The sequence below is a fragment of the Neodiprion fabricii genome, chromosome 4 (genome assembly GCF_021155785.1).
Source record: "Neodiprion fabricii isolate iyNeoFabr1 chromosome 4, iyNeoFabr1.1, whole genome shotgun sequence".
NCBI lineage: Eukaryota > Metazoa > Arthropoda > Insecta > Hymenoptera > Diprionidae > Neodiprion > Neodiprion fabricii.
The window spans coordinates 24,111,787-24,138,387 of record NC_060242.1 but is presented as its reverse complement, the minus strand read 5'-3'; the positions used below and the strand labels follow the sequence as shown (position 1 = coordinate 24,138,387).

At 34.9% G+C, this 26,601-nt stretch overlaps 3 protein-coding genes across 13 annotated transcripts; 1 reads left to right on the top strand and 2 right to left on the bottom strand.

Moving 5' to 3' along the window:
- Positions 1-245: 245 nt before the first annotated feature.
- Positions 246-8,529, bottom strand: LOC124179986 (ras association domain-containing protein 8). 3 transcript variants are annotated; one of them, XM_046564921.1, is made up of 11 exons: positions 8,385-8,529; positions 6,679-6,807; positions 6,478-6,588; positions 5,168-5,500; positions 4,268-4,388; positions 3,886-4,127; positions 3,562-3,723; positions 3,364-3,480; positions 2,909-3,048; positions 1,887-2,194; positions 246-1,768 (listed from the first exon to the last, which is right to left on the bottom strand). In XM_046564921.1, exons 2-11 carry the CDS (start codon positions 6,748-6,750, stop codon positions 1,668-1,670), a joined length of 1,707 nt encoding a protein of 568 aa, XP_046420877.1. In that variant the 5' UTR covers positions 6,751-6,807; positions 8,385-8,529; the 3' UTR covers positions 246-1,667. The 3 variants fall into 3 exon arrangements, with proteins under 3 accessions (XP_046420877.1, XP_046420879.1, XP_046420878.1); XM_046564923.1 differs by lacking the exon at positions 8,385-8,529 and adding an exon at positions 8,008-8,361; XM_046564922.1 differs by lacking the exon at positions 8,385-8,529 and adding an exon at positions 8,053-8,361.
- A 13-nt stretch (positions 8,530-8,542) lies between these two features.
- On the top strand, positions 8,543-13,183 carry LOC124179987 (tRNA pseudouridine synthase Pus10). The gene is made up of 7 exons (XM_046564924.1): positions 8,543-8,804; positions 9,366-9,482; positions 10,079-10,389; positions 10,465-10,676; positions 10,799-10,924; positions 11,047-11,239; positions 11,429-13,183. The coding sequence occupies exons 1-7, from the start codon at positions 8,667-8,669 to the stop codon at positions 11,910-11,912; spliced, it is 1,581 nt and encodes a 526-aa protein (XP_046420880.1). The 5' UTR covers positions 8,543-8,666; the 3' UTR covers positions 11,913-13,183.
- Positions 11,909-26,276, bottom strand: LOC124179982 (nuclear pore complex protein Nup98-Nup96). Of its 9 annotated transcripts, none has more exons than XM_046564905.1 (31): positions 26,082-26,272; positions 25,530-25,627; positions 25,375-25,446; positions 24,369-24,593; positions 23,899-24,147; positions 23,609-23,821; positions 22,756-22,842; positions 22,326-22,508; positions 22,055-22,170; positions 21,239-21,551; positions 20,951-21,134; positions 20,650-20,764; positions 20,420-20,560; positions 20,026-20,288; positions 19,454-19,695; positions 19,121-19,360; positions 18,783-19,036; positions 18,437-18,610; positions 18,275-18,380; positions 18,060-18,194; positions 17,599-17,784; positions 17,303-17,479; positions 16,883-17,109; positions 16,497-16,731; positions 16,206-16,343; positions 15,780-16,056; positions 15,374-15,637; positions 14,535-14,846; positions 14,358-14,455; positions 13,898-14,147; positions 11,909-13,609 (listed from the first exon to the last, which is right to left on the bottom strand). In XM_046564905.1, the coding sequence occupies exons 3-31, from the start codon at positions 25,403-25,405 to the stop codon at positions 13,414-13,416; spliced, it is 5,631 nt and encodes a 1,876-aa protein (XP_046420861.1). In that variant the 5' UTR covers positions 25,406-25,446; positions 25,530-25,627; positions 26,082-26,272; the 3' UTR covers positions 11,909-13,413. The 9 variants fall into 9 exon arrangements, with proteins under 9 accessions (XP_046420861.1, XP_046420865.1, XP_046420868.1 ...); XM_046564909.1 differs by having other exon boundaries at positions 24,369-24,578; XM_046564912.1 differs by lacking the exon at positions 25,530-25,627 and having other exon boundaries at positions 21,239-21,289; positions 21,356-21,551.
- Positions 26,277-26,601: the final 325 nt, after the last annotated feature.

Below are 26,601 nucleotides of genomic sequence, written 5' to 3'. Positions count from 1 at the left end.
AGTAGACACCCTGAACAAAGTACAAAATAAAAAAATTGTTTTGCACAGATATTACCAATAAGAAATTATTGCAGAATTATATCAGTCCGAAAATTATACGATTAAATTATTTCTGTACGGCTGTACTCGCGGGTTTGTATTCCACTCATAAATTCAAATAACTGTTCAGTCTTTATTCTCTAGATTTTTGATAGCCGTATTAATAAAATCATGTCTTTTTTTTATAAAAATTTTTAAATTTCGTCTGAATTTATCATCTTGAAATAATGTCTTTATTAGTTAGTACACATGTACTAGAAATTTATGATATTCTATTACCATTCGGGATACATACTGCAAAATTTAATGTCATACTCTTTGTTGTACATAGTGTAAAGTTTTCCTACCACGACATTATGCAATATAGTTTAATTTGAAGAAAATTATGTCTTCTGAACGATTTTTGAGATGAAGAAATTTTTGGAGTTACCTTGCATTGTTATACTTATCAACGATTGTAACAACTCTTAAACGTAATGGCTTTAAATGGCATATAAGTCGGTGGTTCAAGGTACTTTAGTACTAAAGACCAGCATACAGGTGGTTGCTGAGCCATGGTGCATTATGGCATTACACATCAGATGACGTACCAGCTTATTAATTCAACATAAATAATCATGAACTTAATAAGAGCTATAAGAATTGCGCTGACATAATTATGTTTTTTCAATTTTGACAGTGAAATCTAATAATAATTTTCAAGAAGTTTTAGGAATGACTATGTCTTGCATTTTTAAAAATTCAACTAGAACTAGCAATGAAGGTTCTAATGAACAGCAGAGTTTCGTTTAAAATTACTGGATTGTGAATTAAGAATCAATTGATATTACAATTTAGCATACAAAGCAGAAAGTTTTAACCTCGACGTTGTTCGTGAATCTTACAAGATAATGCTTCATATAGATTAATTGGTTTCGTGGTGCTATATCAGCTAATGTATACTCAACGTGTTAGGATCGATTTCCTGACTCCTATGTGTATAATTAAATGAAATTACATAGTTTATTACTTGCACAGACCTATACATTATCGTATTGTCATGCTACCACGCAATAACAATCTCTTATTAAATTGTACATTCAGGCTTACAAACAAAAGTAATGTTTTTTTTCATTGCTCTATAAAGAATCAAAAAGTATTTCTTCATTAGGCAACGTAGGTATATTTAGAATATTGCCTCGACTATAATTGGTTGCGAGATTGAGTTAGAAAATAGAGATATGCTTTCACAAAATATTTCAAAGATATGTATACATATAAGACTACTACAAACTCTATACAAGCGGGTTTTACCGCGTAGAAAAGTGTGAAACATCTGTGCAGAGTGCAAACAATGTGCTTTTATTATTTTACTATTAGACAGTGTAGAAACTTACAAATCTACCAGATAGGCCACGTGATAAAAAAAGAATATATTTTGATCATACTGATTCCACCCTTAGTCGTTGTGCATCTTGAAATAGAGGACAATTTTTCAGAAAAAGCTACTTCAGTTATTGCTTTGTAATCGATTTTTCGTCCGTGTATGTGTGTATCACGTATATTGGCAACAGCCGATTGAAATACTCTTATTTAATGTTTGCATTTGCATTGCGTACACAGGTCACATATGAGACGGTGTTTAAATTTTAAACCCAAACACCATGTGGGTTTTTACTGGTAGGAACGGCAGTTTCAAGCTGTCTCGGGGATCCTATCATTTTCCGTGTACTTCCTGGTTTCAGTGCGCCTAGAACGAATAATATTTAGTGTGCATTACTTTCAATTTATGAAATGTTCCGCTACGAGTTACTGCTAATTATCAATGAACTGTTGAAACATTAAAATGTATGGCATGAATATTTCACCTTCAAGTAAATGTTTGATCTGATCATCCTGTGACGCAACGGCAAGACTCTGTAAGTTGGCTTCCTTCATATCAGCTACCAGGCGTTCGACCTGTACCTTTTTCTCAACAATAGTTGATTCTAAACTAGCCACTTCTAATTTCAGAGATTCAGCGCACTGTGTAACGAGTTCTGCCGATCGCTTTGCATGTTCAACTTCAGATTGCAAGTGTTCCACTTCTCCTATTATCTTTCGTTCCATTATTTTCCTTTCGTCTACCTCACGACTCATCGCATGTTGTTCCGATGCAAGCTCTTCTATCACCAGTCTGAATTTGAAAGAATTCATTTGGACTTAAGCGATACAAAAGCGAGAGACAAAAATAAACAATTGTGTGGATAGTGAATTGCAGAATTTTTCAAACGAGTTGTACCTATATAAATGTTAAATGACTTTTTTTTTTTACAAAATATATTCATCAAATCGAGTGCAGGGAAATCTTCACATTGGTAACATCCTGCTTCTCTGTTTTCAAAGAAGAGAAGGTAAGTTGTCACAATCAGCCAAAAAATGAAAAGTTGAGTTTTCGCTAGATGTCCATGTTTTGAAATCAGAGAATCACCTCCAACCATTTTCAGGTGAATATTTGTGTGAGTGAGCGTGTGTAATTATGCCTGTAACCAATTTTTGTCCAACAATAACTGGAGAACGGATGAGCAGATTTTTTTTTATTTGGACCACGCCATTCCTGAATTATTTGCATTAAGTAAGTTTTTTTTTTGCTCAGTTCTAGCACAGAAATGGGTGGACCAGTTCAATTGAAATCGGATTCTTAGGTTTGGCTTCATCGAAATAAAAAATGATTAGATATTACCCCTGAGTTATTCGCGAAAATCAAAACTTAGTGTCTAAGATTTTGATTTTTGTATAAAACGGGAATGACAGGAAGTTGGTTAGGCCAGACGATGTTTCTACTTGTTATCTATGCTTATATGATGAAATGTTTCGACAAATATTATTAATTTCAGAGGCATGATGGTACCTAATTTTATTTTTGCACTGCAACAGTTCTGTTTCACAATTTGCAAGCTTCGATCTTAGCAATGTTATTTCGGACTTTAAAGTTTTTTCTTGCTGCCGCACTATTTCACTTTCCTCTTCTACATGAGCTAGTTCTTTTAACTGAAACATACACGGTTAAAAATAGTATTATGAGTCGTCTATTAACGCTATGCATGAGACTAACTAAACTATAAAGAATAAAGTTTCGACTGAAGGTAAAATTTATAGTTCAGATTGCAATATTGTGTTCGTACTTATGTGTGAAAATTTTCTTGTATCATTATATCTTGAGTTTCTAGTTTTATTATTCTGCTAGCTTATATCACGCAATTGAGAACGAAAATCGTACATGAACTTAGTGTCAAATGATATATTCGCAGTGTATTGTTATTTGTATAATATTACTATTAGAAAATAATAACTTGAGATGCCTACCTGTTCTTCGAGCATACGTCCCGTTGATTCAAATCGATTCACCTCGTGTGATATGTAATCCATTTGATGTACTTGTTCTTTATTTTTAGTTTCGAAATACAGTATTTCTGCATCATACTGAAAACAAATTAATTGTTATGACAAACTAGACAGAAAGAGTGGGGTCTTTTATTTTCAGAGCATAATTAGAGTTACTACCTTAGTTAAATCTGCTTGCTGGGCGTTAATGGTGTCACGCTGTCTGTTAACCAATCTTACCAGTTCAACATATCGTTGAGTATATGCAACAGTCATCATACTTTGTGGCTGACTTGGTACTGGATTACTCATTGGTGTTTGACTTTTCTGCTCGTGAAATTCCTAACGAAAAATAATAATAAATAGAGTTCATATAGATGCATAATATAATTAAAAAATGACAGATAACTAAAATAAAGTCAAATGTGATAGTAAGTCAGATCTAACAGCAGTTTTGAACAAACGATTTGTGAACATTCAAGAATAAATTTGCACAATGTATACCTTGAACAGATTTCGCTTCAATTTTGTCGAGTTATTCGGAGAAGATTGACCATCTTTCTGAAGCTGTGGGCTCCCGCCACTGGATAATGGCGAAAATTGAGATCTACTAGGGCTGCTGAGGTTTGGCGGGGGTGGCTCTCTGTAAGGCGGAAGCGTCCTTGGTAAAGCTGAAACTAATCCAGGTGGATCCCTGTATGGAGGAACTTCTCGAACTTTCCTTTGTTGCATGTATGTTGCATTGTCTAAGAAAATAGGAAAGAAAATAAGTAAATGTCAGTGTTATTGAAATAATTTATTCAGTAAATTAGTAATGACTTTGAAGAATGTGACATGAATAACTTCATCTCAAAAGTCATAAGCAATTCTTTGGCGACAAACTTACATTCACTGCTACCTGCTCGGTTCGGGGACTGGCTTGGTTTGTGCTGAACTTTTTGTGCACTTGGTTCTTTTGATTTTAATTGCTGTGTAGGCTGAACTATGGCCACATTTTCCATTTGAACCTAATTCAAACACAAGTAAGAAACATAATTAAGTCGTATGTTCGTAATTCAAATTACGAGTTGGGATGTTATAAACTGACATGTCACTTCTCCACTTTTTTGGACTAGTCAGGGGCGAGAGATATTATTATTCTCTCATTATTCTGTATAAGTATCATTTACAGAAAAATGTCTACAATCAGACCATAGTTGAGATGTAAGGAAATAACTAAACCTGATTTGTCCATGGAATAGGCGCTTGTTAAATAACTATAGCATTCCAGTCACAGAATGTTAAGAAAGTAAAGAAAGTTAATGATTAATACTCGAACTATTAGTAAGAACTTTGTGTGTTACATTTATGTTGTGAGTTCCATACAATAGCAACCAAATTTAAATTTCATTAAAGATATTTTGGATAAATAAATATTGTGTGTATGAGTCACATCTGACTGCATATTTGTTTTGACTCTACCACGTCTGGTATACTATCACAACAGATTAATGAACTACTACGAAAGGTGAATAAATAAAGCTTGTCAGTAAGTGTATTCTACATGACCATTAGATGTAAAAAATTCAGACCAATAAAAAAAGCTACACAAAATAATAATGAAAAATGTAAATCAAAACGAAAAGTCTATTAGAATTAAAGATCTATTGTCCTAGAGAAAAGGTGGTCCTATATGCAATCCAAATATTCTACCTATTGTAGATAAAAAAAATTCAGACAAATGATTTTGGAGTTGGTAGAGTTTTTAGCAAAGAATCAAGTGATTGGGTACAGACTCAATACTTACCTCTGAAGTATTTTCTGGTACAGCACTGCAAAGTCCACCGAATGTGAGTGATGTTCTGATATCTCTGTTACGTTCCAATCCCTTAGGTTCATCAACTTCCGGAGAATTAGAGACTGTTGGATTTCGTGTAAAATCTTGCCACTCTTGGATTGCCGCTCCGCTAAGTTTTCCTTCTTTAAAATAAGTGCCTTCAGGGTGGCTACTAGGAAGTCCATTTAGATGAGATCTTTGGGTACAGCGAGCACCCAAAGTACCTTGCGGTTTGTTTCCATCCGAAGATCTTCTTAGTATTAACTGAACTTCTGATGAGTATTCTCCCCATTTCAGTAAAATCTGTCAGAAGCAACAAAGAGCAATATTTCAATGTAATACACTTATCGTATCAAGAACTTGGTGAAAGTTCGTAGGGTAGTCTGATATATGAAACAGTTTGTACTTATTAAGGAATTCCTTGGTGAAATGTTTTTCTGTAAAAATTTAGCAGTTAATTGTTCAGGGCTCTGCAGAGTTATTCAGATAATGTTTTATTGTTTTTCCTATAAATTTCCGAGTAAAGTCTCTGCACTTTCATTACTTTTTATTTAATTTAATGTCAGTATTACGATTCGAATTGAAAACTACTTCATCTTTTCGAAAAGAGTTTTTGTATACTGATCTGAAGTGATTATATTTCTGATCAGTATCTCCAATATTCTAAATGACTCACTTTCGAAATGTTGGACTATTTTGTTTTCAATATTTGGTTCAATTTAAATTCTTCTTGAGCATCTCTGGATTATTTTTAGCATCATTCAGGAATTACTTTTGATTATCTAGTCAGATTCTGTAATAGGATCAATGAATTTGTTCACATCATGTCGGTACGGTACGAACAATTTTACTATTCATATGTACATTCAGAGAAGAACTCTTCATTTTTATTATTGAATTTACTCAAGTTACTGGTCAAAAACTGCTTGATTAGATACACATTTGCAGCAACAAGAAGAACCAGTAGAGGCTGACTGACATATTAACAAAAATTTCGACATAAAATAGTTGAGAAGTCCTGAACAGAAGCTTAGAAATGTGGACATTTTTTTTAGCGACGTTTGAAAGAAAAAAAGAATGTTGTTAAAAACTGCCATGTAATGACAACATTTCCAGTAAAGTGTGAAGTTAGTTATGGGAAGTCAAAAATTATCTGAAAATGCTCTGAATATTTCTACGATATTTTTTCTACAGGGGAAAAAAACTGGTAGGCAACAATTTAGCTATAATTTATTTACTAAAAGATAGAAAGAACTAAAGAAGCGTTAGGTTGTTCTTACCTTGAGTGGATTTTCATATGGGGCCAAGAGACGTTCGTTGTTTCGCCAACGCTCAACCAAGGTAAATCTGCCTGTCTGCCCTGTTGCATGAGCCAGTGCATATACAACATCCTTGAAGTAAAAAAGATGTATTGCAAGAAACTTGCCATATATATGAACACATGACAAACCCATGGCTGTGTAACAGCTAATTCTACAAACCTGACATGTCGTTGTTTCTGTAACCCCGCATACAATACGTTGAAATCCCTCTACCCAGACTTTTAGTTCCATTGTGTCATCTAAACTTTTCGGTTCTCATGATCCCTTGCATTTTTTGTCTCAGATTCACTGTAAATATACATATATATGAATAAGTAAAACATTATTATGTGCAAAGCGACTGAAACTTAACAGTAGTAATTTCAAAGTAAATAAGATATATTTTGTGGAAAAAATGGAATACAATAATGAATAAATGGAATAATGGGTAAGAAATTCATAGTAACGCTAGACAATTAGAGCAAATTCACATGGTTTGATTCATTGAGAGAGCCACTATCTAAAGTGTGATGGTGAAATACTGCACCAAAGTGCCGGCAGTATGTTTAAAATTCCAAATCCAAAAATGGAATATACCAAAATATCAGGAAACGCTTGTGCAGTTGGTGCAAATAGGTGAATATTTCACGATATGAGTACACAACTCTGGGTTCAAAACTGGTTTACGACTAAAAACTTTGACTCATTAAAATTTATAACGTATAAACCAAATTTCTCACTAATTGTGATTAGATGCGCATCTTAGAAATAGTTATTTAATCTTAGTTCGATCAATTTCAATGCCTTTGTTTTTGAAAATTCTTTAACCATACCCCTATTCTCTGGTGGAAGGTTATTTCAATGTTTGAGGTAAAAAAATCAATCTACCAAGTTAAGGGGATTAATTTAGAATCTCAGGCGACACAAGGAATAGCCTCTAACTGGTTTCTTGCTCCTGAATGGTGTTCGAGGTTAATTTCTTGTAAATCATACATAGTAGGTTCAAGTAAATACAATAGTACCATCGTTGTTCAGCTTGATCAATAATTGCTTTGTGTGGCAATAAAATAGTAAATAGTAGAAAGCTATAAAATCTGATTGATCATTTATTCTGAATATACAAATTATAAGACTATGAAAGTAATTATACATACAAGGTAATTTTCCATCATCTCATTCTATAATTCTGATTATTGTGGTCTAATGCATAAATGGAAAGCTAAATGACCTGATTCAATAATCGTAAATCCGAATATTTGCTAGAATTCAGTGCTTTAATGATTGTAAAGTAAATTTAAATGATCTGGTATACACTTTTTACATAATGTACCACATGTAACGTGTGATAGTCGTGAATAAAAAATTGTGCAAGATTAAAGAGTATTTAAATATCGCAAGCAGCAATGTGGAAAATTTGATAAAGGGGCGGTATTTGCAGCGATAGTCAAAGACTTTTGGTAGTAATTAGAATCAAGTGACAACAACGTAAATTAGATACATGATACATACATGATACGCATATACGTAGTTTAAAATGATTCGTACGATTCGTACCGTGGCATACCGTCTTTCCGGAACTCGTATAGCCCGATTTCTTTTCCAAGAATGAATAATAGTAAAGAGAAAACGTTGGGAAGAAATTGTCAGCTACTTAGGTAAAGTACACAAAGATCAAAACTATAGATAAGTACTGACGGTGACAGACAGGCTAACCACAAACCAGCAACTGTCAACTGTGGCTATCTATTTCGTATTTTGTCGTCCCAACAGAGAGAAAACCTGGCGAATAGATGAAAATTAACCGTTCTAGTTCTGTCGAAACACAAGATTGTTTGAAGAATCAAAATGCTAGATATTAATCGTTTCGTGACACAATTTTGTTTTACCTTTGTTCAATCGAATATGATGCAATGGGGAGAACGCGTTTAACGTAAACGTAACGTAGGTGTTCTCCGATTGACCCAATCGTGCCTCTCGAATCCACTCGTAACAAACTGTAACCAACTGACAACGATGACGGCTCTTCTCTATTAGCCGCAACGTCGATGACGCAGTCGTCGCCGTCACGTGGCCAAAGTGCCCGGTGCAACGAGTAAACTTGAAGCTAGAAGCAGCTAGAAGTAAGGCACGTTTTTTTCAAGAGGGCTTGAAATTAACATCTACAAAAAATGTCGATTTCCGCCAACAAGGAACGATTAATTTACGAATATTTATTGACTATTGGCTGTTGTGTCAGATGCTGTCTACGTTTGTCCGGCGTTCGGAGCCCCACGTTTTACGAAAATCCTGTTCAAAGCTCTGTCACGGTAACATGTAAAATCAAATTGAAAATACGACATAAGTGCGTGTCTGGTGACATTGTAAAATATCTTATTGCATTACGATTTTCAAAACCCAAATAGTATCCGGATCAATGCTAACTTCATCTTCTTAATTTCTTGCCCTTGGATAAAGTACGTGTATTTCGGAACTTTCAACTTTTACAGTTAACGAACGGTGAAATTATTTTTATGAGCAATGGTCATTTTTATTATCATTTTAATGAGTATTTTTATTGGCAAACAAATGCCAGTTGTTACAGTAATATTTGAAAACTTGTTAGACAAGTGTTAGGTTTTGTATACTTGAGTAGTTTTGCAATTACCTAATTTCTTCACTGAATATAAGAGAGTATCAGTCTTTATTTTTACACTTGTGGCATAAAAGTGAATTACGAGTGATATAGCAAGAACGCACTGAATTCAAATCTGTTCCGCGATTGCCTATTTGTACTTGAATTTTGAATGACTTGATAGTTAGTTGGATATTTTATGAAAGTATACTAAGCCACTTTGTCAAATGGGTTAATAAAAATGTTGGAATTTCAGCTTGGCTACAAGGATGACTTAGTTTCAGAGCATGTCACTGAAGTAAAAGCAAAAAATGGATGCACAGCTTGTCTGGGGATACTTAATGATGATGCGATTACAGCCGCTATAGAAAAGGTATAACAACTAACAGCTTTAGTGACTCCAAAATAATCTAGTTTATCTTGCGTGATCAATATCTAGTTATTGCGCAAATTGATCTCAGGGTATCAAACAATTCTGGTATACAGTTTCCCACTTTCAAGCAAGATCTAATAATTGTGGAAATGTCACAAGAAAATTTTAGTCGATGCTGGGCAATGCTTTTTATAAGCGACGAGTGAAAAAAATCCTAATAATCCACATTGAAAACGCAATACATTTTGAAGTATCATTGAATTTTGAAAATGATTGAAATGAAGATCTCTAATATCCATGCTTTAAATTGCATTATAATAATGCTAAACACAATTATAGGAACAAAGACTGACAGAGATGTATAACAATAATTGAAATGCAATGCCTTGGTTTTAAAATCTTTTTTAGAGTTCAACTTTTATAGAAAAATTGAAATCTATACGAATGTTTCTTCTCATTGAAGCATTTTAGATCTTATATCACATATCAATCATGTCACATATTTGCGGATGATTACCAGAGAATTAAAATATGCATACTTTGTTCATCTTTTTCTACAGATTATTTGAATTTTAATTTGACATATCTATATTTAGATCGCATCTGAAATCAATAAACAAGAATATGATTGCAACACCTTCACATGTGCCTTGACGATACCTATAGCTGTGCAACTCAGGGAGCGTTCATTACAGATAAATTTATCTCAAAAGTTTGAATTTCCTGATGAAGTTATTGCCAGTCTAAAAAGAACGGTACCCCCTATAAAAGAAGTTTGGAAATGGATAGCCTTTCCCAAAATTGAAAATCTTACTGCCAAAATGAGTCTCCCTATTTCGTCTACATGCCCTTTTGTCGTCGATGTATTTCTGGTGTATTCCCAAGATGAGGAGGAATGCAAGATCTTGTAAGTATGATAAATTTTCATGTTAGGATACTTTCTCTTATAACTGGTACTTCAATTTCGATTTGATTCTCCCAGATTAACAATGTGCGGAGATACCTTCAAACAACGTTCCCAACAAAAAAGAAAATTCAGCAACGGTGTATTCAGCCGCAAAAGTGTTGAAACTGCAATGATTAGTACTACAGATTATCAGTTTGTCGAACACTATCCTTGTCCACCGACTTATCCTACATCAAAAGCTTCTATAGACTTAGTCACCTGTACACATGCAAGTTTTTTCATTGGAGGTACGCATCTTATAAAATGATAGGAGTTCTGGGGTTTTAGATAATAAAAATGCCTTCAAATTTGAGGGTCATGGTACAATACCAATTAACTAATGCATGCGATATGTTATTTGTTAATACAGGAAGATATACCAAGTATTCAAGAGAATTGAGTCAAACGCCATGGTTTATTGGTGGCGAAAAAAAGATGGAAACTTCAGTTCAAGAACTGCTCTGTGATCAGATTCTCAAATTTGTAAAGGCTGACGGTGAGGAAATTTGTTGTTTCTAAAATTTTTGGGTGTAAAAGATATATCATCTTTATTGTAAATTTATTTTATTTGATTTATTAAAAATTTATAATAGGCACTATAATGTTTCAATTTACCAGCTATGAAGTTTTTATCTTCTGGAAGAGAAGATGTAGATGTACGAACACTACATTCAGGGAGGCCATTCGCCGTTGAACTACTTAACCCTAGAGTAACTAAGTTTACAGAAGCTCGTTTGAAGCAGCTAACGGAAGAAATAAATGGATCTACAAATTTGGTTCATATTGTTGATAATCTTCAAGTAATTTCAAAGTAAATAATTAATAATAATATATAATTTGAATGTAATCTCTTAAATTTTCATTCTGCATTTTTGTTTGAAAAAACCATCGCACTCACTATTTACTTTGCCAAGTTTCGCCATTGTCATTACACAAACTATTTGCAACATATTTCTGGATGTATCGCATATTGTGCTACAAAATTAATTACGCTTTGCAGAGACCAATTGAAGACACTTAAAGAAGGTGAAGACACAAAAACAAAAACATACAGAGCTCTTTGTTTGTGTCGATCTCGACCACTGCCAAGTCTAGATCCTATAAATAATATAAACAATTTAGAAATCATTCAGAAAACTCCTGTCAGAGTTTTACATCGCCGACCGCTTGCAACTCGCCCACGGACAATTCATTCGTTAAAAGCTAGTTGGATTAGTTCTTACGAAATGGCAGTTCTCATGTGCGACACTCATGATTCAGAGATGGACAACCACCTTGCACTGGATCATAAATTGTTAAACCAAGTACCGGATTCTAAAATTGATCTGTTTATACTGGATCTGACTACGCAAGCTGGAACTTATGTAAAGGAATTTGTACATGGAGACTTTGGCAGAACAAAGCCAAGTGTTTGTGAAATACTGGAAAGTGAAGTTGATATTGTTGCTCTAGATGTGATGAGTGTAAACTTAAATTGGCCTTGAGAAATAAATTCACCTTTATTATGAAACACAGAGTTGTACTTTCAACAATTACTTAGTCACGTTTTTATTAAATTTTTGTGGTAAGTCACTTAAACTGAACTGGACTAACAAGTATGCAGTGACAGTTAGTACTCAAAATTTTATAAGGAACCAAAAGTAGTAAGTCAGCTAAAACCTTACAGTTCAGACATTTTAGTGCTAAACGAATTGCATGTATATAAAAATATCATAAGTATACCTTTCGTCCCAAGTTTGAATTATTTCATCATTTCGCAAATAACACTAATTCCTAACTGGATACTCTGCATGATGTTTATTCGTCAATTGCAATTTTTACCATATTTTACGGAAGTGAAGTATTCTTAATTGAAATGGTTTTCAAGTTACAATGCTTATTATTACTAATTTTCATTAGACGGTGGATAAGTTATTTTTTAATACATTTTAGTATGGAAAAATGTAACTGACACAACCGATTATAATTCAAAGTTATAGACGCGTTATTTGTATATCTACTCACGTTAAGATAGGGTACTAATTTGGCAAAATACTGAAACACTATGAATGTTGAATGCAAGGTACATTTCCATTTTATAAATTCAATTATGATTTATCTTAATAACTAGTAAACTTTAAATGAAAATAATAATCTATAAAATCGAATTAAATTATATTTAAGATGATGTTATACCTATGCTAGGATTATGAAAAAATAAAATTTTGATACACGAAAGGTGGGAAAGAATGGAAAATCTATGGTTTACAACATTTAATGATAATGACAAAAAATGAAATTAAAATAATAGCCCAATCCTATTTCTATATGTAGGGAAACGAATAGTTGACAAATTCGTTTCAGAAACAATTGAGCTACGCTCGTTGTCGAACTATAAGTAAATGAATTATTAATTAACTGTTCATTGTACGTATTTAGGTAGCGAGGAATGTTTGTTTTCTTTCACACCTTGAATGCGTGTATTGAAACAAGATTTAGTAATCTTACTTAGATTTCCATGATTATAAAGTTGAGCTAATTTTATCAGATTATCTATTATACCCAAGTAAGAACAAGGTATTTGTATTCAAGCGCTTGTAGTTTACGGTATACTGCTAGCAAGTTACTGTGGTTTTAAAACGTGTGAAATCGTCGTAATATAAATTGTAATGAAAAATTTATGAAAATAGATTCACTATATTTATCAAGTGCTTAATTTTACATTGTTTGAGTGATGAGAAATGAAGGAAAGGTATATATAAATTATCAGGCGAAACACAGAAAGAAAACGGGGTCATGAGGGAAAACAAAATTGGCTGAAAACATGAAACACAAGTAAGTTTTGGATCTTTCCACAAAAAAACCGTTCTTACCCAAGTTTAAACCAGGAAATAGCTAATTTCACACCGATCTTAGATCATTATTTAAATACAACGGAACATTACCTTTAAACAGGTTTGGAAAGAAAATATACATACTATACCATACAAATCTAATTTTTATAACCTAACGGGCTCCTATCTCATTAACATACAAATTTACAATGTGACGTAGCTCTTGCTGAGCATAGTCTTCCGGTAGGGGTAACTGCGTAACCAAATGTGCAAGAATCCTGGAAGTTGAATTTTTCCCGTTTGATTGTAATAACACCAAGTTTCTGGCCAAATGTGCAGTTCTTTTCGCAATCTCTGCTTGGCACAACCTGGAATCAAAATACCATATTTTAATCATATTACGATCCTAGTTAAACTAACATCAATGTAACATATGATTACTGGTATTTTATTTCCTATTCTCATACATCGATTCGAAAGTTTTTAAGAAAGTTCAGTAGAAAGTATTGCAATTTACGTGTTCTCTAATTCATCAACCAGATAGACAATGAGTTAATATAAAAAAGCGTTTTTTCAGAAATCAATCGTGGCAATGTATGAGATTAAGCTGAATTCGCCAGCAACAATGATAAAAGTGATTTTAATTCCGATTATACCTATGCTTGGCTGTTGGGCAAGGAAATTGATTTATTTTTGCACACAAAAGACTCAATTGTGGCTGTAATAATTCAAGTTTGTATCCAATGCTGGTACTGTCTGTGTTTCCAGCTAGCAATGCTTCAATTTCTTCATTGATTAACATATAATCCCAAAGTAGTTGACCACGGTGTGCCCATCCATTTATTGTACTGCTGCATTCAGTTGGTACTAACGGGCTTAACAACGAATTCAAATAATCCAGGTTTTCTGTAATATAATGGAGTTATTTCCATCAATAGACTCAAAAGTTGGAGGTATATTTGATCGAATACTGATATTAAAAATAACATATTAGTACCAAAAAAGAAACTGGATTATTCACGCTTCCAGTGGCATGATAATTTAGGCATGTATATTCCTTGAGACTGATACTTTTTTGATAAAAAGTTGTCATGAATCGTTAGTATAGACACCTACCATTTATTATTGCATCAGCAGCTAGGTGTTCTATTATGAGTTCATGAGCAGCATTCCATTGTTCACCATGAATAAGATACCAAGCAGCTTCGCCATACCTGTAAAAAGGTTGAAATACTTACTTTGTCAGTCATGCAAACCCATTTGCTCGTTCAGGAGAACGTCGTTGTTCATTACCGTTTCATTGCCCCAGCTTTTATGGCTTTGGCTTTGTTAATCCACATTGAAGGTATGCCAAGCTCCTCTCTCAAGAATTCTTCTCGTTTCATGTAATCTGACCTCTCATCCAGTTCAACATGACGTGATAGAAGATCAACTACTGCTGATCGCCGTCTGCCTGTATCCTCCAGGTGTAGCACAACAAATATAGCCCAATGCCAAAGCCCATACGTTTCCAATTGGGCAGCAAAGTTCATGTGTGTTATTGCAGCAACGTGCGAAGATAAATGAGAATAACCAAGCGCGACAAGCACTTGTTGTATCAACCAGCTGAAATTTACATTGATGAATTTGTAAATAGATATGATGAGCTAAGTCAGTTGTCACTTTTTGATTCGGAAAAAGTAAACCTAAGTTATTATTTTACAATGTTTTATACTGAATTTTGAACTCCTATTTGCTTTGTTATTCAGAATATATATATAATCTTAACAATATAATTACGTGAATAATACAGGTGTATGCGCATAGATACGAGTAAAGCAGCATTGTTCAGTTGGATTAAATAGCTAAATAGTCGGAAATGCTATGAGTTATACAGCATAGACGATTTCTTCCTACACTTTCCAAACTCAAAGGGCTACTAAATTTCTTGTACTTATAATAAGCTCATTCAACGAGTAACAAATTACAAATATTTTTTCATATGAATGCTAGCGACATCCGTGATATGAGTAGTTATACTAGCTGTGAATAGATATTTCTTCCACAATAGGTAATTGCAAATTTGCATTCATCAGTCAATATTCTTCCAAATACAATTCGGAAAATGAAATGCTCTAAGTGTTCGAGCTTACCTTAGTCTGTAATCTAATGGATCTGCCGTGTGAGTTAACGGATTCAGTAACTTTTCCAGCGGATGGTTACCGGAGCAGTACAATTTTAGTAAGTGGAAGCACAGGTCTCGCACTTTTTTTCCACTACTTATTTCGGCCTCATAATCCTCTTCTTGGTACTCTGGGCTTGGCGCCGAAGCATAAGACTCAGTTTCAGATGCATCAAAAGCAGATTCATAAAGACTCACTGCGTCGGTGACAGATGCGGTAGGAGGACAGACGTACCTAAGCACATGAAGTCATCATTCGACTATACTTGTGAATTTTATAATGCCAGTTACAATTCAATTAAATTTTTAAACAGTAGTGTTACACATCTGTTCGTTGAAAATAGAAAAGTCGAAGAGTGATTGCTGTAGATTATTACCACAAATGAAAACCTAATGCTTGCTTCCATTCTAGATCTTCACAAACATTGACACATCCATTTTTTATACAAATAAGAGGTTCTCCAGCTACAAGCATGAATAGCTTCAGTTTATCAGGCGAAAGCTCCGTATCGACTTCAGTGTGTTGCCACATAGCTAGTTGTTGCTTGATCAGTTCTCTTACACTCGGTGGCCCTCCAAGTTGGGCCATAAGAAGTGCCGAACAATGATCACCCGCTTCTCGTGCAATTTTACAAGCGTCCTCCAGTTTGTGTGCTATTGCAAAGTGATATCAATCGTTCGTTATAATTTCACACAAAAATTCGTAACGTGGAAGAATATGAAAATACATAATAGCTAGTATTGTAAATTTAGTTTGCACTTAGTAAAAATGACATATCTTGACTAGTAGCAATGAAATTTACCTGAAAGCAATGACAGGATTGTTTTATCAGATGGATCGTCTTCTGGTGTTTCTTTTAGTACTGTTTCCATTATCACATTCTCCAGCCATTCACTGAGTGCTTCTCGCCTCACCATCACATTCTGGTGTTTCATTTCATCTGTGTATAAATATGTATAAATGTGCTTCTTAAATGAAGATGTTCAAAATGGTGTAAGAAAAGCCTGAATATTGACACGTGAGAAAGGTAAGTGTCGAACATTGGAAGCTCTTAAAATATGTCAGAAACTGTATCAACACTATTAGGACTTACCACTTTCTGATTGTATATCTGGCAAATTTCCCCAAAGAGCCACACTCAGGTTCCACACATGACTTGTGTAAGACGCCAGAGGATCTGAATTTGACGAATCCGCCAATTCTTGAGCAAGATTGCAATGAGCATGTAACGTTGCTGGTCCTGCACCAGCACCTACTACTGGGCAATCTCCCTCATGACCAAGAATACAATGGTTCAGTTGTATACGAAGATGTCCAACTATACTTTCCTGATTCGAAATTATACATTACCGATGAAACACGTGTACATTAGCATAGGTGTAATCTACTGTTCAAATTTTTCTAATACAAACTATTCGTTTTCTTGTATTACACAGTTCGTAATTTGTCTAATTGTTGATTAACAGATTTATAGATTACCTTGAATGTTTCAATGTGCTCCACATCATCGCCGCCACCTCCTACAATCTGCAATCTTTGTACAATGCTTGACGTTGTATCATTGGATAAACGACCTGACATGTAGGATCCGAGATCACTAAATTTACCATGTAGTGGAACTATTGCAGCCTGTTTTTGTGTACTTAGAGAGACCAGTGTCAAATCGGGTCCCCAGCCTACCCGAAAAGAACGTCCCATTTGGATACCTACCACAAAGAATGACAAATAATTTTCAGAACAAACGACACCAATAATTAAAGAGCAACAAATAATTTCGGAAAATATCGTAGTTTTTGGATGGATTAACTCCAGCGAATATAATTATTACACACAATTACACGTGAAAGAGTACATTCGATTACGACTGTATTGAAAATTAATAACTTCATCATTACTAACCAATATCAGCTACACAACGAGCATTTAATTTTCCAACAATAGATTCTTTGAGAGGTAAAACTTCTGAAGAGAATTGAAGGACAACTGTGGCAGGCTTCACAATGGGAGGAGGAAAAGCTTGGATTAGTCTTGAAGTTTTCGCATGTGAAATGTCAGTCACCTCTGCAAGTTTTTTGTCTGTTGAAATCAATTGCGCATTAGCATTGGCCAAACAGTGAAAATATGTTGTGAACATTGAAGGAAAATCGATTTACTATTCTAATGACTTACTGCACATGGTTTAATTCAATACGGACCTTTCATAATTCTAGACTCTTTAGCCAGAAATGAATTGTCTTGCTGCATACTTAAATTAGATCTTAATGTAGGTACGTGGCCGGAAGGAACCATTTGGTCATCTTCCATCGCCTCCATGGTTTCTGTGGTTGAAATTATTTTTGTTGAACTTTTTGGAAGGAAGTTTAATTGAGTCTTATAGGTGCCTAAAAAACGAATAGGTAATAAATCGATTGGGCCGTATTTCATTTCATGAAAAAAATATTAAATGCCACTGTATAAAATTTGAAGTATTTTATGGTTTATACTTGAAAGGACTGGATCTTTGGCATTATTTCATGATTTATTTCTATTTATTTCTATTCCATACACAAAATTAGTATTATCAACGTTTAGATGATTTAATTAAGATTTACAAAATGCAGTTTATTCTTGTAATTCAGAATTAAAAAGGAATATCAATCATCGCTAGCATGCATACCATCATCAATATCTTCGTCATCTGTATCAAAAAAACTGGCCTTCATCAATTGAAGTTTGTGGCTATCCGTTCCTCTGACGCGTGCAAAAATGGCAGATGGACTGAGTGCTAATGATCGATCGTTCTCTTGATCATCTGTAGACAAACCCCAAACAATCACATTTTCGAAATATTTCCTTATTAGTCAATAACGAATAACATTCTCATTAACTCACTTGTATAAAATTCATTCAGTGCCATATCAGTCTCATTTAGAGTATCTGATTGAAAACTTAGGGTCGAATCTTGAACCTCCTGACTCGTGCGTTTAAGGAAGCTGTGCTGTAAAATAAATTTTGATTAGATTCAATTCAAGGTTCAATAATTCATTAACGAACCTTTTTTTGTAGTTTGGTATCAGTTACTGGAGGAACTAGTTGCTTATTGACCGGTCCTGCTGCATTTACTCTTGGTTTCATGATAGCTTTGAGCTTCTTAAGATCAGCATTTGCGGGAATATCTTCATCTTCTTCATCGGAATCACTGAGTCCATATTTCGAGAAGTGGTCGACCTAAAGCAATGAAGTAACATTGTGTCGAAACGCAATAAATTATTTTTGCTATCTACATGTGACTCAATTCTCATACCTTATGCCACGATCCAGAAATATTTTATTATGCGAAGAATGATATTTTTAGTTATCATGAAATTTTTGAATGTAAACTTTCTAATTTGTGCTATACCTTAAAAACCCAAGATCCGGTTTCTGGACGATATTCTAGAAACCTGGTATCGTGTTTTGCCGAAACTCTGCGAAGCTTTCCCTCATAATTCATAGCCGATAAACGTTCAGGGTCAGTTATAGGTTCGTGAAGAGTCTTGTCATGTGGCCAGACGCGATCGAGAGTTACTTGCGCTCTACGATTCAACCCTTGGCCCATGGGTGGCTTTTGATCATCATCCGGGTAAATAATAACCTCCTTGTTCCGAAAGTGAACTTTAACGTGTAAAAACCCTGTTATTATTACTGCATAGGCCAGAATAAAACAAATGAAGTTAGTAAGAATCTGTCTAAACTCACCAATCTCATCCAGATTTAAGCCATAAATGTCAATCAGGTCTGGGAAATACACATTGCCGTATCCTTTACGACCCACTGTAAAATTGGGCACGACACAAGTATCTCCGCAAACATATTCTTCAAGCTTGTCAAGTGGTGGGATTGTGTAATAACCAGCACGTCGCAGCGTAATGCAAGCTGCATTTGGTTCCTGCTCTGTTTGGGAAATGGCCGCAGTTTCATCTTGTTCATCACTAGTGTCTGCAGCAATATAGAAAAACGAAGTAAACTTACACAAGCTCGAAAAGGGCGTTTACCTGAATGTATCAAGTTATGAAATGATCTAGTGCATACCAGAGCTGTTCGAAGAGTTCAATGTGCTCCTGTCAATGTTTGATGGAGAGTTCACGGCTGAGTCACCAGCTGCAAGCAGCTTTGGTGATTGAGGTAAGCTTTGAGGTTTGTTTTGAGGCCTCAACTCTGCAACGGTGTTGTCAAGACCTTCTTCCAGGTTATCTGATCCTCGGAATAGCGTTGGTTGTCCTTCAAATTCATCTTCTGGTAATTTTGCCGGCCTTTGTAAACTTGATTTCAACCTACAGGGATATAATGTAATGTAGGTTATTTGGAATCCTAATAAAAACCGTCCATAGACATAGTTGTTTCCTCTGGTGATGTATTTTACCGACTTTAAGGCGAAGAAAATATTGGATAATGAAGGGCATTTAAATGGAGTAGAAAGCAACATAAGAGTCATACAAAACTATTGGAAACATTCCAAACTTTCTTTGCATTTGGGTCATTATATTTAAAAATTTTAGAGCAATCTTTACGAGACGTATGGAGACCAAAGATATCTATTTTGACTTTTTACTCTCAAGTTATAATACGAAAATTACACAATTTATTATTAGGTTTCTACCCACCATGATGTAGAGGATCTTCTGTCATCAGCAGGACGCCGAATATCATCTTGCTGATGATTTTCTTTATTCGCATTTTCTAACACATCTCTTTTAACCCTTACTGATTCTGTAACGGTAGGTGAAGTTGCAACTCGATCTAGCGACTGTGCATCTCCGGTACTTATTGGTTTTGGACGCAAAACGAGCCGTTTTGCATTAGCTCGTGGTTGAAAAGCTTCTTGTAATGCTGGATCTTCTTCTTCTAAGCCGTCGAATAGTGATTTCTAATGACAAGGTAATACAAAGAATAATAAATTTTATAGTAAATTACCAAGTTTCAAAGATATTCGTAAGATCAGTAACAAGTTTGGTGATATATTATGTCAAATTATCTAAAAGAAACTCATGTTCTCACCTTAGAGAGTTGAGCGTTCGTCACGGCTCTAGCTTTTATTTTAGGGGAACTATTGTTAGTAGTTATCTTATACTGTGGACTGTTCAAAGCTCGAGTGGTTGCATTTGTCGGTTTCAAAAGGTCCTCCGTTTTACCCGAGGCCTGGCAAATGACGATATGAAGGATTTATTTTCAACACAGAATTTGAAATAGTTTATTTACACTGGAGCAAAAAAGACTGTATGTCATACCGGTAGTAAGTTTTTAAGTAACGGTGAATCGCCAAATGGTGCTGAGACCAATGCTAAAATTTGCTGATGGACTTGATTCGCTCCAGAATTTTGTTGTGCCGGATTGGTGCCCATTCTGGAAAAGAAAGTTAAGCTTTTCTTCTTAGTCTTCATGCCAATCAAAAGTATCAAATAAAGGCAGTAACTCGTACAGATGCAATATCATAATTACCTACTTTATTCTGTCATCAAAATTGTCATTGCGAATGGATTCAAGTTATGAAAGAAAATAGGCGATGAATTAGGCAAAAATTGTACAAACCCTCCCCCCATCGTTCCCAATCCAGACCCCATAGTGTTGTTGTTCGCACCAAAATTACTCCCTAGTCCAAAGTTGCCAGTAGTATTGAAGTTTGTATTGGTACCCGGAGTACTAAAGAGACCGCCAGGTTTTGGTTGTCCAAACAGTAAAGACCCAGTACCAAGATTCAGACCAGAACTTACTCCTAAGCAACATTATCATAAATTGAATTAAATGCTAGACATATTTTTTAGAATGCCAGTGCTTGTTTTTTTACTTGAATATAAACTTTAGTTTAAACTCGCTTACCAAGTCCAGTAGATGTCGAAGGTGTAGCACCAAATGAGAATCCAGGTTGTCCTGCGGGTTTGAAGGATGAGTTAAATAATGATGTTCCCGTATTTTGTGTTGAACCAAAACCTGTACCAGTTCCGAAAGCTGGAGCAGGCGTAGCACCAAATGAAGGTGCAGTGCCAAAGCCTGTTGTACCAGATGGTTTCACACCAAATAAACCCCCACTAGTATTTGTTGCAGTATTTTGTCCAAATCCTCCAAACCCAGTACTAGCTGTGGATGCAGGCATATTGAAGGCAGGCTTGTTTTGATTGAAGAGTCCAATACTCTAAAAATTGGAAAGATTTAAAATGGTCAATTACAGAAACTTTGAATATTTAGTTTTTTGTAGCTACATACTCTGATTAGACCAATTCTACATGGCCAAACTTGCGTATGTGCAAAAATTCTGAGCCTAAGTGTGCACCCGAATAATGTCTTTTTTATTACTCGAATTACAAAACTACTTGGAATGGGAAAATAGGCAACAATCATTATTATAAGAAGATTCAAGTCTTTCTCGAGAGAATTTAAGGATATTCCGTAGGAAATTTTCAGGGTAAAACTTGAATCTAATGAATTCATCTACAAAACCAGGTGGGTGTGGTCATAATGAGCAAAAATTAAGTTTTCATCTAACTATGGTTATTCTTTGCTTGGATTCCATGGTCTTTAATATTTCTTATTACTTGAAAAATAAATAGTATCAAAAAGTGTGCGAATATCATTGCTGTGTCTCATTGAGGTATTGATAATTCACGTAATTACAATACAAAGGTTACCACTTTATACCTGATTAGGTTGTACAGCGCCGAAAGAACCGAATGCAGATGTATTGTTAGTACCAAATCCAGTAGCAGCTGTCTGACTTGTGTTGGCATTGCCAAAAAGTGGTGTAGGAGCTGCAGCTGAAAGTATTTAGAAATTAATATATAGAATCTTAACGCTGCACTACTTCTACAGAATGCACTACTGTTATACGTGATCTGCAACTGTGGAAATGCAGTTCGGTTTTTCAATCCAAGTCAACTTTAGATTCGGTGTATAATTTGGATTAACATACCCCCAAAGGGTTTAGCTTGCGCATTTGCACCAAATGGATTAGATGTTGTTGTCGTCGAGTTGAAAGGAAAAGCACTACTTGTGGTGGCTGCAGCTCCAAAACCGGCTATTGGTTTTCCAAATAAACCAGTGTTTGCTGTGGGCTGACTTGTTCCTCCAAAACCAGTTGTAGTTGCCCCAAAACCTAGAAAATTTTTATTGTAAGTTGGAATCGAAGTTATAATTAATCAGATAATTTCTAAATTTCAACAAATCAACTTTCAAATCCTTTAATCCGCATTATTGTTAGCTCAGGGCACGACTTACTTATCTGTTTCAAACTATAAATTACATCGATCAATTTGAAGTATCTGAATATTTGGTATCAAAAACTTTAAACCTTGACTATCATGCAAGCCTAAGTTTAAAAAAAACCCAATCAGTGGTCTTACCTGTATTTGCTGTGCTTGTGTTAACGCCTGTGTTAGAAAATAGTGAAGGTTGGGCTGCTGACCCAAACAGTCCAGTGGTTTGTGTTCCTAAATAAAGAACAGTATTATTAATGCACAAAATCGAAGCACTTCTTCAATCGAAATTGAAAAATTGCGATAGAATTGGCATAATTGCCGGAAAATTTTAATGCAGATGCATTATTAGATGGCTGCAAAGGATTTACGTTCCTAGACTTTTCTGGGTTGTCTACTAAAATTTCCTTTCTTTGCCAAAATATTTTATACGGTGATTGGAATAAATGACGTGCAAACGAGACTTTTTTACAAGATTTGTATGAGCATAAACTACCAGGACTAAGGTGATTAAATATACTAATGAGAAAAATGTATAAGTGAGTCATGCATAAACCAGGCTTCACTGTAATCAAACTCCTAGATAAATCGTGAAATGTATTGAAAGATGTCAATATTCTAGTTTCCGAAAATCTTAGTATTATTACTATTTACTATTTTCTTTTGGGATTTATATTTCTCAAAGAGGAATGTTCATCTTTTCTTCAACTCCAATTTTGATGGGAAGTACGAAGCCTGTGTAGCTAATCTTTTACAGAATCTTCAGTATTTTTTCTCAGTATATGCTCAGATACAGCTGGATTCTGTTGCTCAATCTCATATATGTGCGTGTGAAATTTGTTTTTTGGCTGTCTGGCCACAGAAGAATTGAAAAATAAGGTACAAGTCCGTATTTCAAAAAATTTTCGGTCATATATCACCTAAAGTTACTGAAGAGTTACTGAAAACTTGTTGTCAACATTGCCGTTTGCCAAAGTTTATACGAGGATGAAAAGCTTACCTTGAACTTGTCCCTTACGACCTGCTGTGTAGTCTTCTAAACGCAATTCCTCCAGAGATTTTCCTTCGTATTCCTTCATGCAAGTAATGCAATAGTGTCGAGTTGATATGGTTTGGGTAACGCCATTTTTTATCATTGTATCAGTACCAGTAAGAGGGTTAAATTTCACCACTGTACCACTCATCCCACCTGCAGTATTATTTCCAGCAAATCCTGTACAATGAAATATGATTGACAAGATTTGATGAATACCTAAATGAAATACTTTCATCAGCATTGGGTTAATTTACCAGTTGTAGCTCCAAATAAGCTGGTATTTGCAGCTGTATTGGATGGTGCAAAAAGGGACGGTGCAGTTTGTTGAGTAGGTTGCTGTGTTTGTCCAAATAATCCTGTTCCAGCTGAACTCCCAAAGCCAAACCCTGCTGGTTTAGTTCCTTGGCCAAAAGCAGGTGTAGGATTGCTTGTTCCAAATAGACTGGTGTTTGCATTTTGCTGATTACCAAAGAGACCAGTGTTCGTATTTGGGTTACTGAATCCTGAAATTATGCACGATTGGATAATTTTCATTTATAATACGTAATCATATAATATTAAGTAAATTTGAAACTTCTTATCTATTTGTTTTATCACAGCAGAAATATATGACAGATATCATATCGTAAACAGTTTCGCTAGAACTACGTTTATAACAATACAGAGTTCTTGATCATATAAAGTAAACAGAATTGATAATAGACGATTCATTTTGAGAAATTACCTCCAAATGATGACTGACTGGTGGCTGGTTGTCCAAAAGCAGGTGTTGCTGCCGTATTGCCAAATAGTCCGCCTGTCGTCGCTCCCGCAGGCTTTGCGCCGAACAGAGAATTGTTGGTACTGCCGAACACTGGTGCTGCTGTACCACCAAAACTCGTTGTTGTGATGGGTTTTCCAAATGGAGATTGACTAAATGGGCTACTCTGGGTCCCTGCACCAAACCCTCCTATATTTATTAATTTTTAAGTACAAAGGTACCAGCTCACCATTAACAGACATCAAATTATAGCATAACGTTTTATGCAGGCATCAATGAACAGAATACCATGTTTAGAATAAAATTGAAGCATGAAATTTCGATTGTTAAAATAACTATTTCTTATCAATAAGTGACAATTAATACAGCACAGACGTTCTTTATGTTGGGACGTGCAGGGCTGGTAGTTGGCCACTACTTTCACAGACTGACTCTGGCGACTAAGGATTCAGTGTAAGTTTGCTCTAATGAAAAAATGGTTACTACGGCTTTCGTGTGGTAATTATTTGAAAAAATTGAAATTTTATTTTTATTATCACCTAACTTAACTGTTCAGGTATAATTAAGTGATAGATATATTATCCGAGCATTGGATCAAGTATGACATGAGTTCTTACATTGTGGTAAAGAAAATATGATTGTGTTGTTTGACTGCGGTTTCATTAGGACAATTTTCATGTAATAACGTTTCAAAGAACGTTTTGCTTTGAAATTACTAACGTAAATTAAACTCATGCAAATTACATTATTGTAGTTCCAGAGCGTATCACATAATTTCAACTAAATAAAGGGAGTTATTCAAGTAACCACTTTATATTTAAGGAGAGTAACAACAACTGATTAGATCAGACTCAGTTCAAGCGAGAACAGGATAATGGATGGGTTTAAAATAAAATTAATTTAGTATTTCGTTAAAGGCACCCAATGCATTAATAAGCAGATAAGGAACAAAAAATTTATTGGTACTTACCAAATGAAGTATTAGCAGATTGTCCAAACATTTTTAATGACCGTATTTAGCACAAGGACTATCCGCAGCTTTCTAAAATGTTCAAAATTATGGCATCAATCATCAAATAAAGAAATGTATAAGTGTAAAAGGTAAATATAATTCCGAATACTTGCAACTAATATAAATGACCGTCATCATCTGATTGTTACCGCAGTAATAACACTCATTGACATTTGTGATAAATAAAGATGCCTGGTAATTCTTCAAAATACTTGTGAGCGAAGAGATTATTTATTTCTTGATCTATTAATTCATTACGATACATACGTATTAGAAATGTTGATAAAATATGATGGTTATAAATTATTGCCAAACACGTGAAATATCATCAATCAGCACTCGTGAGCCAACGATATATATACCTATATATGTATATAGAGAAAAACTATCAACGAAAAAGAATTTTGCAGTGATTGTATGCCTGTGAGTGATTCGCAAGTAGATAGCTGCATCACACTTATTACATACCTCCGACCCCGCCAACATTTACGAACAATCCTTGTTTACAAAACACATGGAAGCCGTAGGTGTTCGTCATTTAATGGAAAAGACGGATAACATATTGAAAATGATGAATCTTATTCAATAGCATACAAACAATTCAGGTTATGTTAGATGCAGAAATGGCGCAATCAGAGATGTGACGAATATTTTTATTTACTTACTGCTCTGACGTATCGCACCCTGCTAATTACTCGCAATAATTACCAAAACTTAACTACTCACTAATAGAACACGGTTTGCAATAAGCACACCGCCACAATACAGAAAATCGCATTAATCACCGATTTTCCAATACTGCAGGCATGTGTTGTTACGGGGTCTGCGGTGGCCTGCGTTGCGGGTGTCTGTCTATTAAGGCGGAGTCTCATTGTAACGATATGTTTACGAGACGGCGATACGGAGCCCTATCATTGGCTGCATGCGACGTCATTTTGTGAGTTATATTTATAATTTCCCCACTTCGTTACGTGAGACATCGGCAGAGGTATAAGCAACAGTGCAGTTTCTTTATCTCTCAATTGGCGAAGTAGACAATTTGCAATCGTTCCCCAGCAAAGGCTAAATTGCTCTCGCTTGCTCTAGAGTGGTAGGCTCTTCAGGGTAGAGTTAAAAGGCATTCCCGCTCTATATTTGTCATTCATGTAGGTTGGGGCAGAGGGGTTGTTTACGTTCCGAAAGCAT